General features: G+C 41.1%; 1 protein-coding gene across 1 annotated transcript in view; it reads left to right on the forward strand.

The window, feature by feature from the left end:
* eipr1 (EARP complex and GARP complex interacting protein 1) overlaps window positions 1-18,155 on the forward strand; it is a 163,755-nt gene that overhangs the window by 81,814 nt on the left and 63,786 nt on the right. Inside the window, exon 6 of the mRNA XM_084380417.1 lies at window positions 3,519-3,655. Coding sequence (XP_084236543.1) covers window positions 3,519-3,655 — 137 coding nt within the window. The remainder of the gene's footprint in view (window positions 1-3,518; window positions 3,656-18,155) is intronic.

Below are 18,155 nucleotides of genomic sequence, written 5' to 3' on the forward strand. Positions count from 1 at the left end.
ATTGCGGAAGTTACTTCACGCAACAACTTGGGCTTCAGGGCCCCTTGACCTCTTGGGCCTGGTAGGCTCATTCAGTAATCCATCCTTGCTCACATACCACAAATGTTTTGGGGCTCCTGGCCCCTCTAGACCTCTGGCCCCCTGGGCTTGGTAGACCTCTGTATTAATATAGTTGTTATTTACACCAAATCAGTCACCTTTTAACCTTAGAGGCTACTAAAATCACAAATGTATTTTAAACTTTCATATTCAAAGTGAAGCACTAAGTGTGGTTTACTGAACTTGAATTGAAAAATAACAAAATACAACAGCAGAGATTGCATTTGTTGTAAACAAGTGTGGCCAGGTCATAAATGAGGAGACAGGACACAGTAGAATAATTATTGTGGGTCTTTTATTCCCCGACTGCAATTTATAAAAGAAGCAGCATTAACACTGCAATTTTGAGGATTTGAGGTAATCAGTATCAAACAAACAAAATATTTTTCCTCACTGTACGTCACACTGACGGTAAACCTCAGTTAGCTTAACTTCAAACACTTATCTCTGTGTCCTAGACATTTGCTCTAGTTAAAAGTGACTCTAGACTTGACTAGACACTTTCTGAATAAATAAAATAAAAAACAGAAAAACAAATAAATACATTTTCCCAGCCACATAACTCATAGTCACATTACAGCATATTCTTTAGTTCACAGAAAAAATAATGACACTAATGAACAAAATACACTTTCAAGTAAACATTCTTGCATGAGCTTAAAACACATTTTGTGAATAGTCTTAAACTCACTCTCACTCCTTTGTGCAGCTCGTGCGCCAAGTCACACACCTTGACCTCAGTGCGCTCTGTCTCCCCTCTAAATTCATCAAACACATAGAAATGGACACAGTTTATGCAAACACTTATTCTTGTGCTTTATCTATGGGGATATTTTTCACACGTGACATAAAAATACACACCTCAGCAGTCCGTCTTTCACTCACGCTACTGCTACTTCCGTGTAACTAAAGCTTGACTTATGCTTCTGCGTCGCGGCGACGGCGTAGCTACGTCGTCGACGCAGACCCCTGTGCCGTAGCCTGACGTGCGCCGCCAAAAAATCCTGACTACGCGTCGCGTCGATACGCGAACGGCAAGGACTGTGATTGGTCCGCTCAGAACGTCATTTCCGGCAGTTGCTTTTCCGGTCAACAGTATAACAACACCGGTTGGTGGCGAATTGCAGAACAACGCGTTCCCTCGACGCAGAACTTCGAATGCTCAATGACGGTGTAGGGTTGACGACGTAACTACGCCGTCGTCGCGACGCAGAAGCATAAACTAGGCTTAACTCTGCACGGGAACGCCGTGATTTCCCATGATCTCCCGCAATCTTGCGCAACCTACCGCTGTACCGCTCTTAAAGTGACAGTGTCACCTAAACAAAAAGAAACTGCTAACACAGTAATAATTCCCTACAGAATAATAAAACACTGTCTTAACAGTCTGAAAACAGTCTTGGTCTCTTGTTCACCTGGCTACACAAGTGAAAAATACATTTAAAAAAAAAAAAAAAAATCAAATTTTTTTCCTCGATTGGGGGCACCCTGGTGGCCACGGGGCCCCAAGCAGCCGCTTAGTTCGCTTATGCCTCAGGCTGGCTCTGACCCCTCACACACATACAGTACGCAGACAGAGCAAGTGAGAACATTAACAATAACAACTATAAGTCACATTTCATTCAAACACACACACATTAATTTTTATAAAAGCAGGCTATTTCGGAGATTCCTCCGCGTACCACTGGAGGGAGCCCATGTACCGCCAGTAGTACGCGTACCAAAGTTTGAGAAAGGCAGAGCTACATTGTTAGAATTTTTCAGATCCAGTGACATTCTGTCAGTTAAATGTTTTTCTGTTGAAATACCTGAGACATTCCAATATATTTGAATGATTTTCAACAAGTCTAATCAGGTTAGTTTGATTCTGCGTTCAACACTCATCAGTTTTAAATTCTCCAAGGGCTCATCATCGACTCAACTGCTGATCCATACGTAATTCTGAGCAATCTAGTGCAACTAGACCCATTTTTGATTTTGTTGTTGTTTACATTATCCCAAATGTTTCCAACAACATGTTCAAACCCAGAAAAATCCACAAGTTTACTCAAGGTAACAGTGCGTTTCATTTGGATGCCTGATGCTATAACTTCCGGGAAGGAAGTCGGCAAATGATTTTTAATGTAACATGAATAAGACTTTAGAACATTACCTACAAGGTAATGTTCTAAAGTCTTATTCATGTTACATTAAAACATCTTAGAACATCTGTGCTTAAGTCACATCAGATAGATTTTCACCTCCCATGGTTGTTGTTTTTTTAATGCATTTGTGTTTGTTTAATTGTGTTACTAGCAGGAGTATTTATTTGCCCCAGCAGCCAGATTACTTTACTGTACATATTGTGACCTAGCAAGCAACGGAACGCACCATGAGTGTATGTGTCTGTGTTTGAATTCAGGTAAATCGCTCACTGAACATTACGTTCATGAAGAAAAATACATTTTCTCTCCAGTCCACAGTCAACGTTACAGTACATAAGCACTTGACAATTGAGATCTCTTCAGCAGATCGCTGCTGCAATCATGTTTAATAAGTGGGAGTGAAGATGAATCCACTTTTCTTAATCACAAAAGTTTAAAAGTTATCTCTTGGCTCTCCACTCACTGGCAAATAGCTCAAGATCAAAGCAGAATCTGATGTGATTCCAGGTGTTTATTTCGCCAAAAGGTCTGTGCACCTGACTCTCTCCTCCAGAGCTGGCTGGTTCTGTGCAGCTGAGCAGGGGCTATGCTGCCTGCTCTACCTGGCCCTCCCCACACAACACCCAGCAGATGTCTCTTGTTTTATTTAGACAGAGAAACCCTTAGTGGCAGAAATTACATTTTGTGCATTCAAGAGGCAATTTCAAGCGGCATTAATTGATATTTTTGCCACTTGTGGGAAACAGAGCAAGCTTAAAACCCAACATCATTTGTGTTAGTTGAGAATATCTGCAGGATAGAGACACCACCTGCTACTCTGTGGTTGGGGCAAAAAAACCTAAAAAAAACAAAGCGGCTAAAATGCCAGGATAAATGAATTCAATTTGATTACCGGGCTAATGTTCACCACCGACATTTGATTTACTGTTAATATAAAAGATATTGATGAGTGCAGCCTTAAATTAACATTGACTCTATTAAGACTGAATCGATTACAAACAAAAATAACATCTTGCATGAGAGATTAATCCATAACATTTAGAAGTGTGAGTAAGAGTGTACATGTTTCGGTGCGGCATAAACATGCAGGCATATTACTACAGAGTCACGCTGAATGATTGTAGGCGTGAGTGTGGCCTGCAGAGAAAATTAATTCTAATAATTCGTCATTGTGCCGACTGAATGCACTGTGCTGGCTGAGCCTGTCACAGATAGTTGGATGAAATTCATGTTGCTGCTTACAAATGATAATGAAGGTGTTTCCGTCCTCTGCAGGTCTCCAGCACTGCCACCCTGGAGGGCAAAGGTCAGCTCAAGTTCACCTCCGGCAAGTGGAGCCCCCACCACAATTGCAGCCAACTCGCCACAGCAAATGACACGGCCATACGAGGCTGGGACCTTCGCACAATGAGGTGAGCTCCATTTAATAGAGCTGGTCTGAAAATACAATAATAATTCTTGTTTATTTTTATTATATTTTAACCCTTTTCTGATGGATACTTTAAATGGCCATTATGTAAGGGAAAGACAGATTTTTTAAAATTGTGTAATTTATTTTATAAAGACCTCTTCTCCTATTTCACTGTATTGATTTTTTTTTTTCATTTGATGAATTTGAAAAAATAATTTAAATGCATTGCTTTGGTTTGATTTTACATTGAAAATGTAAAAAGAGCAAGATGAGGCGTGTTTTCCATAAGCTTTGGCACTCAGTATTAAGGCAATGTATCTTTTGCCAGATGGCTACAGAGCGAGTTTCCAGTCAGGATGATTTATATTGCTCTTCTGTAAAAGTTGACAAGAAAAGCTATGTTTACATTATTTCAGTGACATTGTCTTAGCTGCAATGCACAGTCTGTGGAAAGGTTTAAAACAGTTTTACTGTATGTGTCAAAGAAGGAATGAAAGTAAATTTAGGATATATCAGCCACAGAGAAAAAGCTAATTAGACTACTCAACATGAACACTCCCATTTTTCTAATGTTAATTCAGGACAATAATATCAGTAAACTGTATTAATATATTTATCAAACTTTCCTGAAATATTACTGTTTGTGTTATAATATTAAATATACCTCATATCACGATAATCTTTAATTTGATCAAAACTTTTCAAGCTGTACAGTGAACTGAACACTGCAACTTTGCTGGACTCAATTTCAATTCCTTTTGAGCAGGAAATCGCTGCATTTTAGGTATTTATTGGAAAATTCTTTTCTGAATGTAGCAAAATTGAATTCAGGGAAAACAAACCAAACCTACACATTGCTGTGATTTTGGTCCAAATTCTATGTTTTGTTTTTGTCCAGAAAAACATGTGAAATGGACATTCAGGAATGTCAAGTTAAAATGTCTTGCATAATGTGGAAATGCCAGGAAGGTAGTGGAAACAGTGAACTGAATGGCAGATTAAATCTCTCTGAATTTCCTCTTGCTGTTTATGACATGTTTTATCTGCGGTTCATGAATCTAATCAATTGTAAGCTTCTCCTCAGCGAAGCGAGGTGGTGACACAAATGTCCAAATGCAAATGTATGTGGACTGTGTGTGTGCGTCTTGTTTGTGTTACCTGTATAGGTATGTGATGAGTGAGGTCAGCTTGTGTATACTGCTAGGGGATTGATAATCACCTCACTATCTGTAGCCATGATAACGGCAACATGCTGAAGAGATTGAGAGGGGTGTCTGTTAAAGGAGAGAGAGAATATATTTACAAGATGTGTATCACAGGCCCAGATAAGATAGTTGAATCATTTATATCACTCCCTTTCAGCCCCATAACAAATTACAGACTTCCTGCACGCTCTGTTTTGGCCGTTCTCCTCCCGCTGAGCTATTTTGAAAGATGCAACAGTGCTGATTTGGCTGTCGGCACAAAGGGAAGGAGGGGGCGGTAATACAAGGCTTGTAAGCAGAGACCACAGTCTCATCTCTAATATCACAGCGTACTGAAAGATATCATGTACATTATTTTATATTCATTTCCATAAAAATGTGGCTGGTATTTCTGGAAACTTTGAGAGGTACACTAAAATACACAGGATCCTGTTGACTTCAGTTCAGCATTCAACACAATCTCACGCATGAAGCTAGAAAACTAAACACTCTGCAACTGGATATTGGACTTCCTCACAAGCAGACCCCAGAGAACTCAGATTGGCAGTCACACCTCCTCTATGTTAGTGTTCAACACCGGAGCACCCCAGGGCTGTGTGCTCAGCCCCCTTCTGTTCACACTGTACACCCATAACTGCACTACCAGACATCAGGAGAACTCTTTGTGAAGTATGCAGACTACACCACCATCCTCGGCCGTATTATAAACAATGATGAGAGTTCATATCAGGACAATCTTGCAGAGTGGTGCACAGAGAACAATCTACTGCTCAACGTCAGCAAAACTAAGGAGCTGATTGTTGATTTTAGAAAGAAGGAGGCCAAGACACACACCCCTGTCTACATCAGTGGAGCTGAGGTTGAGCAGGTGAACAGTTACATGGAATTACAATCACTGAGAACCTATCTTGCTCACCACACATCACCACCCTTGTTAAAAAAGCACAGAATACAGGTGTAAGGGATACAGAAGTATCCACTGCCATACCACCAAACTACTGAGAAGCTTCTTTCCCCAGGCTGTGAGACTCCTCAACTCATCTTCAACAACAACACTCCATGAAATAGCAGGACTCAAGGACTCCTACATTATTTTGTTTTTTAAAACCTTGTTGAAAAGTTCTTTGGGTTGGAATTTTTTTTCTGTATAGCATGAATTTGTAATAACCGCTTAATCAAAGGGTCACCACTGGTTAAAAAATAGAACATAAAAATAATTATATTTATATTTATATAATAATTATAATTAATTTTTAATTATAGAAAAAATAATGTGTTAAAAAAATAACGCAGATTAATCGTGCTGAATGACACCTCTTCGCCTTGCATCATTGAATCATCATCATCACGTTCCACAGTTGCTTTGTAAACATGCTGGTGACGCTGCTGAGCATAGACCTCCTGAATGTAAAAACCCACTCCAGCCAGTATTTCTTCCTGTCTAACCATTAACATTCTTTCTCAAACCGAGAATGTGGTGTGATTTGCTAGCAGACTCCTGTTTCAGCATGATTAACATTAGCAAGGATGGCAATTGCTCAAATTTTCACAGTGATAGCAATAGCTGTCACTCAAACATGAGATCTTCTTCTGTATTAAGGCGCTTCAGAGTTAATTTATGAGCAAACTGTAACCTGTGCTGTACATTTACTGCCACTATACAACTTCACTGCTAAATTTTCCTTCTGCTCCGGTACTTCAACAGCTGTCTGCTCGGAGCTCAGCCACCAACTGTTGCTCTCCACTCACTTACTACAAACTGCCCTATTCTAAAAGTCCCAGATTCTACTGTAGTCCATTAATTTTTAGCGTAAACTTCAGCATCAGTTTTGATCATCGAATAATATTTTTTCAAGCCAAAGTGACCTTTAAATATGATGGTTAGTGGCTTTTCTTTTTCCGACATAATTTTTAAATTAATCTCTTTGGGGGTCACGATTGTCAGTCAGATAAAATGAGAATATGTCATCTTGTGTCAGGGAAAATTGATATTGAACTATTCATTAATTTAGAAAATGATCAGAGGATGAATCGTCGACTTCTAGTAATTGTAGATAATAATGATAATAATAATAATAACAATAATAATAATAATAATAATAATTATAGGACTGTGTTTTCTGTAGTTTTTTTGCTAGTTATCCATTGGAGCAATGGACTGAGTGAGTCACTGCAGCCTTCTTTACTCCTTCAAACCAAGGTTTTAGACAGACACAGGCAAGAACCAAGGGCATTTTTTTGTGGTGTGTGTTCATGCGTGCACATCCATGCGCAAGTGTGAAGTGGTTGCGATTGGAAGGCTTGCAAGTGTGAATGAGCAGTGAGCCACATTCATGTGTGTGTGTCTGTTTGAGTAAGTGACGTGCATGTGACAAGTGACTGTGTTTGCGCTTTGCTATGTGTACCTTTCTGCTTTTGTGTGTATGTGTTGTTGCGTGCTCATGCCTCTACATAAATGGGACCTGCTTGCGTGTTTTCATGTGTGTCCAGTTGGTGTGGCAGCTGTGTGATGGCAGCCTCTCAGCACGCTCCACTGCTTCCTCAGACGACCTCTGAGGTGTCCCCCCACACCCGCGCGTGCACACACACACACACACACACACACACACACACACACACACACACACACACACACACACACACACACACACACACACACACACACACACACACACACACACACACACACACACACACACACAAAAGAACACACAGACCTTCTCTTCTCTCCTCTTCCACTCTGCCAGCCAAATCACTACTGCACTGAAATAAGGACAGGGAGAACAGCAGTGGAAGCTGCCTCTAGTTAGTTATCTAACACCCTGGAGAGGAATGCGGGATCTCCAGCACCCTGTCTCACAGACACACAGTGCTTTAAAAAAAAATACAAAGATAACATTGCTTATAAAACATGTATGGATCCTGTTCTAGTTTGTACTGATGTAATATGCAGCATTATTTAAATTATGGAATGCTCCACTCCGATACTGGGGACAGAAAGCGGTTACACATTTTCACTCTTTCTCAGCCGATCTTTTTGATATTCAGAGTATAATCCTTCTTGTACAGTACTGTAGTTGGGACTTTTAGGCATGGACTCTTTCATTAACACATGCAGAATTTTAAAGGTCATATTTCGCTTACGGCATACGTCGTCAGAAACTGCTTGGCAGTACTTTGAAGAGTTTCCTTGATGAATAATATTTACAAAAGGTTGAAGCTTGTATAGGAATATGGTCAATGAAACATATATACATTTATCAAAAAATATTTAACTGGCAATAGACAATTTTTTTTTTGCATTAAGTTATCATTCTGAAGTAATTACCAGTTGCACCATGTAATGACAAATGACACTATCTGTGTTTAGATTGGTTCCTTATAAACCTCGCTTTATGCTATTCGGTAGAAATCAAATGAGCTTGAGGAAACTGCTCGTATTGTTAGTTCGTAGGAGGGCCACTTCAGCGTACTTCAAGAAAGCGCAATATTTTAAAAAAAAAATTGCATTGAACTAACAAATGCAATCCCTGAATACATTTGTACTTTATTACATTCTCAACACTTCAACACTTTGGACAGCTCTGGGAAGGATAGAGGGAGTTCTCTCAGAAATTGTACAGTCATGTCTGCTTTTGTGCCTCTCTGAATTTAGTTTTTAGCTCATAAGCAACTCTTCTGTCACCTCGAATTTGTCATTCATACCTCTGATGAAAATGGCTAGCTGTGCATTGTCGGTCCAGTCTGTGCTTTCATCAAGCACCACAGAGAATGCAGTGAAACTTTGGGCTTTGTCTCGTAACTGTTCATAAATGTCAGTTGATAACTTGTTAATCTGCTCTGCCACTGTGTTTGTCTATAGAGAGATATTGTTGAACAAGCTCTTCTTTTCTGGACATAGAATATCAGTGACTTGCGACATGCAATCCTTCAGAAACGGCCCTTCGGTGAATGGCTTTCCCGCTTTGGCGATTAATTCCCTCAACACATAACTTGCTTCAACTGCAGCATCAGTGTCCTTCCCTTTATGGAGAAGACCTTGTTGACACGAAAGTCCTCTATGTAGCTGTGTGGCTCGTTTTTTCCTCTCGTCTCCCTGGTACTTCTCATATTGTTCTCCATGTTTAGTCAAGTAATGATGCTTGAGATTATATTCCTTTAGAGCGGCGAGTTTTCCTCGCATATCAGGCGGATAGTATTTCCCGTCTGTGGTCATCATCCACTTTTCTTTTTGGTTTGGAAAGAGACATCTTTGGTTTTCACAGCCAAACAAGAACAACTCCGAGCCGGCTCTCTCGTCACCCATAAACTCTGCCATAACGTATTTTGTGTCTCATGAAATACGTTTTTTATTTCAATTGCATATGAAGGAGAAGTTTAAATTGGTGTGACACAACTAAAAAATAAATCAATTAAAAAAGCAATTTCATGGGACGATTGCATTATATTTTTGACATCAGGTTGCGGGCCAGATTGAGGTGGAGGGCGGGCCCTCCACTAAACACTTAATTATATTTGTACATTTAAGCTCTACCCAGAGCCTACACCATAGCCTAAGCAAGTGGCCTATACTGTTGTGAGCATTTATACTTGTTTTCTGGTGTTTCCGCATTGTTCTGCAATTACACCACCAAAATGCTAGCTGGTGGTGGGGTTTTCTATGCCACTGTGTTGAGTTTCTTCCTGTACGCATACTTCAAACAATGGCAGCTGAAACTGAGCATGTCATTGTTGGAGCTAATAAATTTAAAGTTATTTTAATTACATCTGCCAAAGAGATTATATTTTCACCCATGTCCATTTGTTTGGTCAGTTGGTTTGTCAGCAGGATTACACGAAAGCTACTGAATAGATTACTACAAAAGTAGTGAGTGTTAGCCCAATAACCTTTGGTGCAGTATTGGCGAGTATGTGAGTCTACGCACCGATCCGATACCTCATCATTTAGAAACGGGACCCTGCTACTTCCCAGCTAGCTCCGTTAGCTCTGCTTAACATTACAAACAGGAGATCAATTCTATTTTGCTGCTCTAACAGCCAACACACTGGCAACTACTGTTTTTAGAGTGGCGTAAATAAGTTTTAAGGGAATTATTTATTTAAGTTGCTGTTGCACTACTGTTTTAAACGGTTCTATTTAAAAAATGGCTGCACTTTGACAGTTTTTAAAGGAATTGTTATTTATTTCTAGATTTCTTTATTTGTTCTTTATCAGTTATGACTGACTGTCAAAATAGATTAGGGCTTGTACGTTGATTTACATAACGGTGCTCTTCACCGCACCGATCCTGTGGTGCGGTGAAGAGCTGCATGTTGGTGTATGGCAGTAGAATCGTTTCATACTGCATGCACACGTATCAACTGAACGTGTCACACGTGCGTTCTTTGTGCCTGTGCAGCAAGCAGCGCCTGACGTGTAATGTAGTTTCCTCATTGACTTATAATGGTCCCCCGTTCACGCGCACGCGTGATGACTGCTGCACGCCGGTAATCACACGACGCGTAGTGACTATGCGTAACATTCATGCGTTTTTTTGCATTCGCATGAAGATAACTGAACGTTTTTGTCACGCGCTCACACATACGCGGAAATGACGTGCGCAAACTATGTCACGCATAACAAGAAGCTGCGTGCGTATGAAGCAGGTCTGCAGGTCTGTGCACGTCTGTCTGTCACTGTCACTGTTTGACAAATGTTGTTACGCGTTCACACACACGTGCGGTTGCAGATTCTGATGCGCGACCGGAAGTTGATCTGCACCGTGCGCACCACTCCGCGTACATGATCGCCTCGCGTAGTTGTTCTGTGTTCCATTTTCATCCAGTAGATGGTGCAATCGATCCAATAAGAGATACAGACATATAGGCTTTTGCATGACATGATTCATTTGTTCAATGAAGACAGAGAAAGAGTTCTGTTGCTGTTTATTTTACTTTGCTTTCTCACAAAAGACACAAAATCAATGATAAACATTTGTAAGTTAACCACACCCCCTGCAGGTAATCAGTTCATTGAGAACTGCTGGGACCGCTGGAGAGGTGCGTTAGGTTTGTGCACCTGAATAGCTGCAATACACTCCCAGCCGATGAGAGTCTAATTGTATATATATTATTAGATGTAGCCTAATTGGGAAAACACGGGCAGAAACTTAGTAACCTTGATACTGTTTTTTTTTTTTTTTTTTGTTAGTTGTGCACGTTCCCGTGATGGGCATGCAGTTCTTAGCAGGCAGGCACTTCTCGTCATAACAAGTCTGAAGCCTAATTTTGTATTTACTTCAATATCAGCCATTTTTAAAGAAAATATTTGACTGAATAAATTATGGTAAAGCTCACTAGGCAAGACAAGTTTATTTGTATAGTACATTTCAACAACAAGGCAATTCAAAGTGCATTACATAAAATATACAGCAAGTAAAAGCAATAGGCATCATAAAAAAGACATTAATCACATTAATGTAACTACAATTAAGTATATGGGATAGGAGACATATAAAAACTAAACAAGGCAGATAAAACAGAATAAAAGTTACAGTGCAGTGTGAGAAGAAGGCTCAGATTTGATTTATAATCAAAACAGACCTAAAATTCAGTATCCCCAAAAATGTAAATATTACAAAGGGACTTTTTTTTTTCTTTCTTTTTTTTTATTCAGTCATTATTCAATGGTTTACTAAAACCTATATGAAAAAAATTGCTTCTCACTGTTGTCAGGTCAAATATTTATATGCGATTAAAAATGCGATTAATTTCGATTAATTAATTACAAAGCCTCTAATTAATTAGATAAATTTTTTTAATCGAGTCCCGGCCCTGTTTGTCCTCATTGACGGATTAAAAATAAAAGGAAACAACCAGGATGAGGTAGCTCATTGCTGTGTCGAACTGAAGTGTAAGTGAAACTTAACACTACACAGAGAAATGTCTGTTGTGTTCCCTCTGTATTATTTATCCATGCTAAATAATAAGGGTGTCACGATCACGATTGTGAGTTGGATATCAATCGTAATGACATCACGATCGGGATCTTTGAAATCAAAAGTGGAATCGAGGATTTAGCCATGTCACCAGTATCAGGTCCAGCAGGTGTGCCAAGACACACACATCATGTTGTACCGCAGCAAGTTAGCTTTACCTCCTCTGACCTGAAGCTGCAGCCCATGAAAAGACACCATGGCAATTGCTGATATAGGAGACACTCAAACACCCTCCTGCTTCTCTGAAATCACTGAAATATTTTGAGTTCCCAATGAGTTATGTCAACAATGCTCGCATTGTCAACAAGAAAACCACAGTTTGTAAGTTATGCTATGCGTGTGTAGCAACACGACAAATATGGCAGGACATCTCCGCAGGCATCATAAAGAAGTAGACTTAACTGAGAAAACAACAATGCCTCACATGCTACATGACCTTCACAACACACTATATAAAGTGTGAACTCCTCACATCTGCTGTGAAGAGTGCACACTGCAGTTACAAAAAAGAATCACTAGATGTCAGGTACCCTCTTTGACTTCTCTTCATTTGTTAGCTTGATTGACTGGTGAAACAAGTTATTGTTACATTTATATTGTTAATAAAGTATTTAAATTTGATAATAAGGCCTTAGTGTGATACATTGCAAACAAATAATGGAGCTTAAATCACTCATGATACCATGTAGACCATCTTTTGAAATAAGAATTAATCCTAGACTAGACTAGTCTTTAAATGGCACAGAGAAAAAAACAAAAGATCAATAATCGAATCGAGGATTTGGAGTATCGCGACACTCTTACTAAATAACATGCCCTCTTGATAGCCAGCTTATGTGATTGGCCACCGCAACATGACATTGGGCTGTGTTTCTCCAAAAGTTGAGTCTTTAAGTCCTGTGTAGTTTTTGTTCCCACCCAAACACAATATATATGGAACAATATATATTGTGTTTATATATATAGGAATTCACAGATTACCAGTTAAGACTGGACTGTTTTTTGTTGGGGAATAATGCCCTGCAGTGCATACTTTCTCATATTAGTTTGTTGTTATATTAATCGAGTAATAAAAAAAATAATAGTTAGATTAACCCAAAAAATAATCGACGGATTGATTAATCGAAAAAATAATCAATAGATTAATCGGCGAAAAAACGCTAAAATAGATAATAAAGAATGTTGTATGGCAATCATTCTCTGCGGGGTTTTAGGCCAAACAACAATGATAGAAATTATATCCGTCCATACAAGGTTAGCAGTAAATACAGCTGTTAGAAGGAAAAAAATAAAACTTATTTTTTCTACTTTTTTTTTAAACACGCACTGGTATTGGATCAGTACTTGGTATTGGCCAACAGTTGTGTGAAATTGCATTAGATTGTACAGGTGTGCCTTATAAAGTGTATGTTTTTATAAATACAGTAGATGTCAAGTCCTCTCCTTTTGTTCAACTTCCAAAGGACACAGGGACAACTCAAATTTCTGACTCAATCACTTTTATTTTTCTTTTGGCTTTGTCAGTTGATTGGTCCGTTCAGAAAATTAGGTTAGGTTGTAAACCCAATTTACACAGCAGTTAAACATAAACATATTAGCAGCATTTCAAACACCATGCAAGTAAATAAAACATTTCACCGACCATTGGCGTCTTTGGACTGAACCTTTGAGGGACTTGGAGCTTCTTCTCTCTGAAGTTTATTCATCTGACTGACTGAGATCCTCCACGTCTTCACAGGTGCCCCAAATCAGTGATAATGACTGATCAGATAACCAGCAGCCAGTTTGCTGCTGCTGGTGCACCCTGGGAAGTGTAGTTGAGACACATTTCTGAGATTCAGCTCAACACCTCCCACTTGAGCTCCTGGTTTTTTCAAACCCAGAGAGGTCACACAAGCCCTTTACACCTCTGCTTGTTCTTCAGTGGGAAGTAGAATGACAAGGCGTCTGATATCTCTATGAAGAATTGTGGCTGGGATTTTGGTTTGGAGCCTCTTGGTTCTTTCACTGTTTGCTCGTGTGGGCCCTTCTTTGCCATTTGCCTTTGTGATGTGAACAGGATAGCTGGGAAAAGTCTTCACAAGCACATCTCTTACAATGCCTTTGCTGTCAGCATTGACACTGACCACTCTAGCCAGCTTGTACTGTCCTCTCAGGGCATTTTGGTCAGCCAACCAGACCACATCTCCAACAGCAACATTTCGCTCTTTGGTGTGCCATTTGTTCCTTATGAACAGATTAGGTCCAGCCAATTGGCTCCACTTCTTCCAGAAATTGTTTAACTCTGCTTGAATATGTTTAAGTCTTTTATAAGGGTAGCCATCAAACTGGAAATCTCCAGGGTCTCCCTTTGGATTGGCACGTCCTAAAATCAAATCAAATCAAATTTTATTTGTATAGCCCAAATTCACAAATCACAGTTTGCCTCAGAGGGCTTTACAATCTGTACAGAGACGACACCCTCTGTCCTTCGACCCTCGATTCGAGTGAGGAAAAACTTGCCCCCAAAAAAACCCTTTTAAAAGCAGAGAATTCGGGGTGATGTACTCTACACAGTCTTCTCTGCTTTGAGTTCTTGCATTGATGGGTCTCTCATTTGCAAGGTTGGCTGCCATGAAGAGAAAAGTTTTGAATTCTCTCCATGTGAAAACACCATCTCCATCACCTGGGGCCTCATGTACTAAGACTTGCGTGGATTTCCTACTGAAACACGGCGTACGCTAGAATCCAGAAACTGTCGTACGCACAAAAGAAATCAGATGTATCAAAGTGTGCGTACGCATCGATCCAAGCACTTTTCCTTTGTACATCCCAATCAACGTGGAATTGAGCGCACATGTAGAAGTGCTAAACTCCTCCCTGTCCACGCCCCCATTTAAATATCCAAATTAATTTAAATAGGGCCTGCACCAGGGATTCCCCTCTCTGCACCATCAGATTTACACCATGAGTAAAGGGAAGAAGCGCCACTTCACCGAGTCTGAGCTCGAAACGCTATTAAATAAAGTCGAGACGCGAAGATCTGTATTATTTGGTAGCCTCTAAAGAAATGTGTGTGTGAGGCAGTGAACGCTGTGGGGTCGGAGCAGCGCACACTCACTGAAATTAAAAATAAAAAATGGTCCGACGTGAAGGTGGAGGTGAAGCGGAGGATTTCGGTCCAATACAACGTGAAATAGATTTAGTTTCCTTTGTTCATGCACCACTTGATTGAATCACTATTACTTTTTTCAAAAGAAATAATATATATATATATAGTGCTACCGTTAGTGGGAAACAAACAGAAGGACAAAACAACTTCATTACAAGGATTGACAAGACTGATCACACTTTATTAATGACTGCAAAAGTGCGCCGTGGCTACTGCAGTGTGACATTTCCAACTTTACGCACGCGTTTAATGACACAAATACTGAACACAAGGAGACAATAAAGGGCTTCTTAGATAGCTCTGCCGCTCTATTTTCACCAGGGAAAAACAAATGCACATATTTGAATGCACGTGCCCAAGTGGGCATTGTGCTGGTTTACATTCGGGGAGCAATTAAACGGATACATTATTTACTCACCGAGAAGCCACCCATTGCGCACCGTGCCAGCCTCCAGCCTGTTACCAACCATGCTATTGGTAAGAATGAACGAGTCATGCGTTGAACCAGGCCACCTTGCCACGATGTTGGTGAGCTGCATTTGCGCATCACATATTATTTGAACATTAATTGAATGAAAATGTTTCCTGTTGACGAAAACAAATTCATCCTGTGATGGCGCTTTTATAGCAACATGTGTGCAGTCAATAGCTCCGATTACATTAGGGAAATCGGCTCTTGCTGCAAATTGCGCTTTAATGTTGGCCTGTTCAACAGCATTGTATGGGAATTTGATGTACCTGGATGACATTCTTATGATCCCGTCCCACACAGCTGGCATGGCTCGGCTCAGGGTGGACTGGCACACTCCTGACCGGTCGGCCAGTTCCCTCTGGAAGGCTCCTGTTGCCAGAAACCCCAGAGTGGTCAGCACCTGTGTGGGCACGGACAACCCCTGGCTCCTGGCTGTGTGTCGTTCTAGAGCCGGCCGCAGCTCTGCGCACAGCTCCAGTAACACTGGCCTCGGTGACCTTAAACTACTCATGAGCCAGTTGTCGTCATTTGCCAACAGATCTTCCCGTTCTCTAAACACCCTCTCACGTCTGATGTTACCATTTGCGATGTCTTCTAACAAGGCCAAGGCTGCCATTGTTAATGCCATTTTTTCATCACTTTGCGCATGCTTTTATGATTTATGAGTTATGATCCATATGATTGCAAACACGTGTGTGTTAATTGTCCGTGTCTCTGATGTGCACATTACTCTGAGGACAAATTGTTTTCACATAATTAACAGTTTCCCAGCATCACCTCAAAGTGTCGCCAAAGGAACAATAGCTGTAGAAACGTGCGTACGCCAGCCATGAAGCTGGCGTGGGGCACCGCACATTTCCACGGCCATTTCACTTTTGATACATCTGAACGTTGGCGTGGAAAATGACGTACGCCACGTTTTTGTGCGTACGCAACATTGATACATGAGGCCCCTGCTGTCTTAGCTTTGTTGAACGTCTGTATTCTGCCTCCACAAACTAGCAGTCCAGAGTTCACATCTTTGTATACTGCCAGTCTGCTTAGAGTTGTGTCTGGAAAAGCTGTACCTTCTTGAGCTGCGAGGAAGAGGTCTTTGAGTGCATCTTCATGTTCTTTGACAGTCAGCACAGCTTGCTTGGGTGATGTTACCTCCCACTTTGACTGTTTAGGGGCCCGGCACTTCCTCTTCAGCCACTGCTTGGCAGCTAGACAAACCCAGGCAATGACTCTCACCAGTTTGGACAGGCTACTGAATCTTCTTACCTCCACAAGATCTTTAACCCAACCAGTGGGCTTCCTTCTTAGAAGAAGAATTGGATTTACCACGGGTTTTTCCCCTTGAGTTTCACTCTTTGGACTTTCCTGAGTTGCTTGTAGGTCTTCTTTCTGCTGACTCCTTCTTGCTCGAGCTCTTGTTAAAGCAGCTGAGAATGCCTTCCTCTGGAGCTTGTTTACACTCTCCCTGGCATGAGCTGCAACCTCTCCAGCTGATTTTATGGGCCACTCCTCCACTGGCCACTTCAGGAACTCTGGTCCATTTTGCCATGTGGAATTCTCCTTTAAATCTTCAGGAGTGCCCCCTCTTGTTCTGATGTCAGCTATGTTCAGATCTCCACGGATCCACCACCAGTCTTGCACTAGTCCAGTCTTCTGGATTTCACTCACTTGATTTGCAAAAAACTGATTTCCACGAACTGGTGATGTCACTGAATGAGGGTTTGGCGCCACCAGGTGGTTTACGTACCACACTGGTCCGTTCCACTTGTCCATGATGTTGTTTGTGAGTTTTATGGCTGCGCCTCGTTTGACCATTTCATGGATCTGGGTAGCATATGCGACTTTCCAGTCTGGCTCTCTGCTTAGTTGCTTTTCCATCCTTAAGAAACAAGCCTGGACTGCACCTTTGTTGTTTTGGAGAGAGGCTGGATCTACTGTCCAAGGATACTTTGCATCCCAATGTGGAGCTGGTGTGTGAGCATCCCCCTTCTTGTAGGTGAGGCCTCCTTTAATGATCTCCAGCTCCCTCTCCTCTGCCAGGGTCATTTCTTTTCCTCCTGGTGGACAGTTTCCACATCGGCATCCTCCACATCTTGGCTCACATGCAGCTCCGATGCTATCCCAGTGCCACCACTCAAGGAACTTACGGTTACTGGCAGCTGTAAATTTGGTCTGAGCCATATCCTCCTGCTGTAGCTGGGCTGTGTCAGTTCTTGGACTTGTGATTTCTTGATATTTGACAGCTGCTGTCCTCATGAAGCGAGCAAAGTGTGTTTTGGACTCATATGCTGCAACCTCCACGCCTTCAGATAAGTTGGGATGTGCTCCACCCACTGTCTTCCCCAATGGACCCTCCCACAAGACGAGGTCTCCGATGATTTTTATCCTCTGGGGAGCGAGTCTTCCCTCTCGGTGGCTAATGAGAAGTTCAACCTCTTCTGGCCTTTCCAATTCTTTAAGTTTGACTTCTGGGAAGAATTTTTTCAACTTCTCAGGTTCAATTACTTGATGCACTCTGGCGATTTCATCCAAGCCGTAGCAGACCATTTCATGAGCTCTCTCTGTTCCTTTAGGAGTCTTGACTCTGACCTTGAGGAGATACCTTCGTGTGTTCACCTTCATGGTCATTCCACCAACCCCATGCACAACTAAAGTTATCTTCTCACTTCTTAACCTCAGTCTTTCAGCAGCCTTATGGG

The sequence above is a fragment of the Pagrus pagrus genome (assembly GCF_965226575.1).
Source record: "Pagrus pagrus genome assembly, chromosome: 18".
NCBI lineage: Eukaryota > Metazoa > Chordata > Actinopteri > Spariformes > Sparidae > Pagrus > Pagrus pagrus.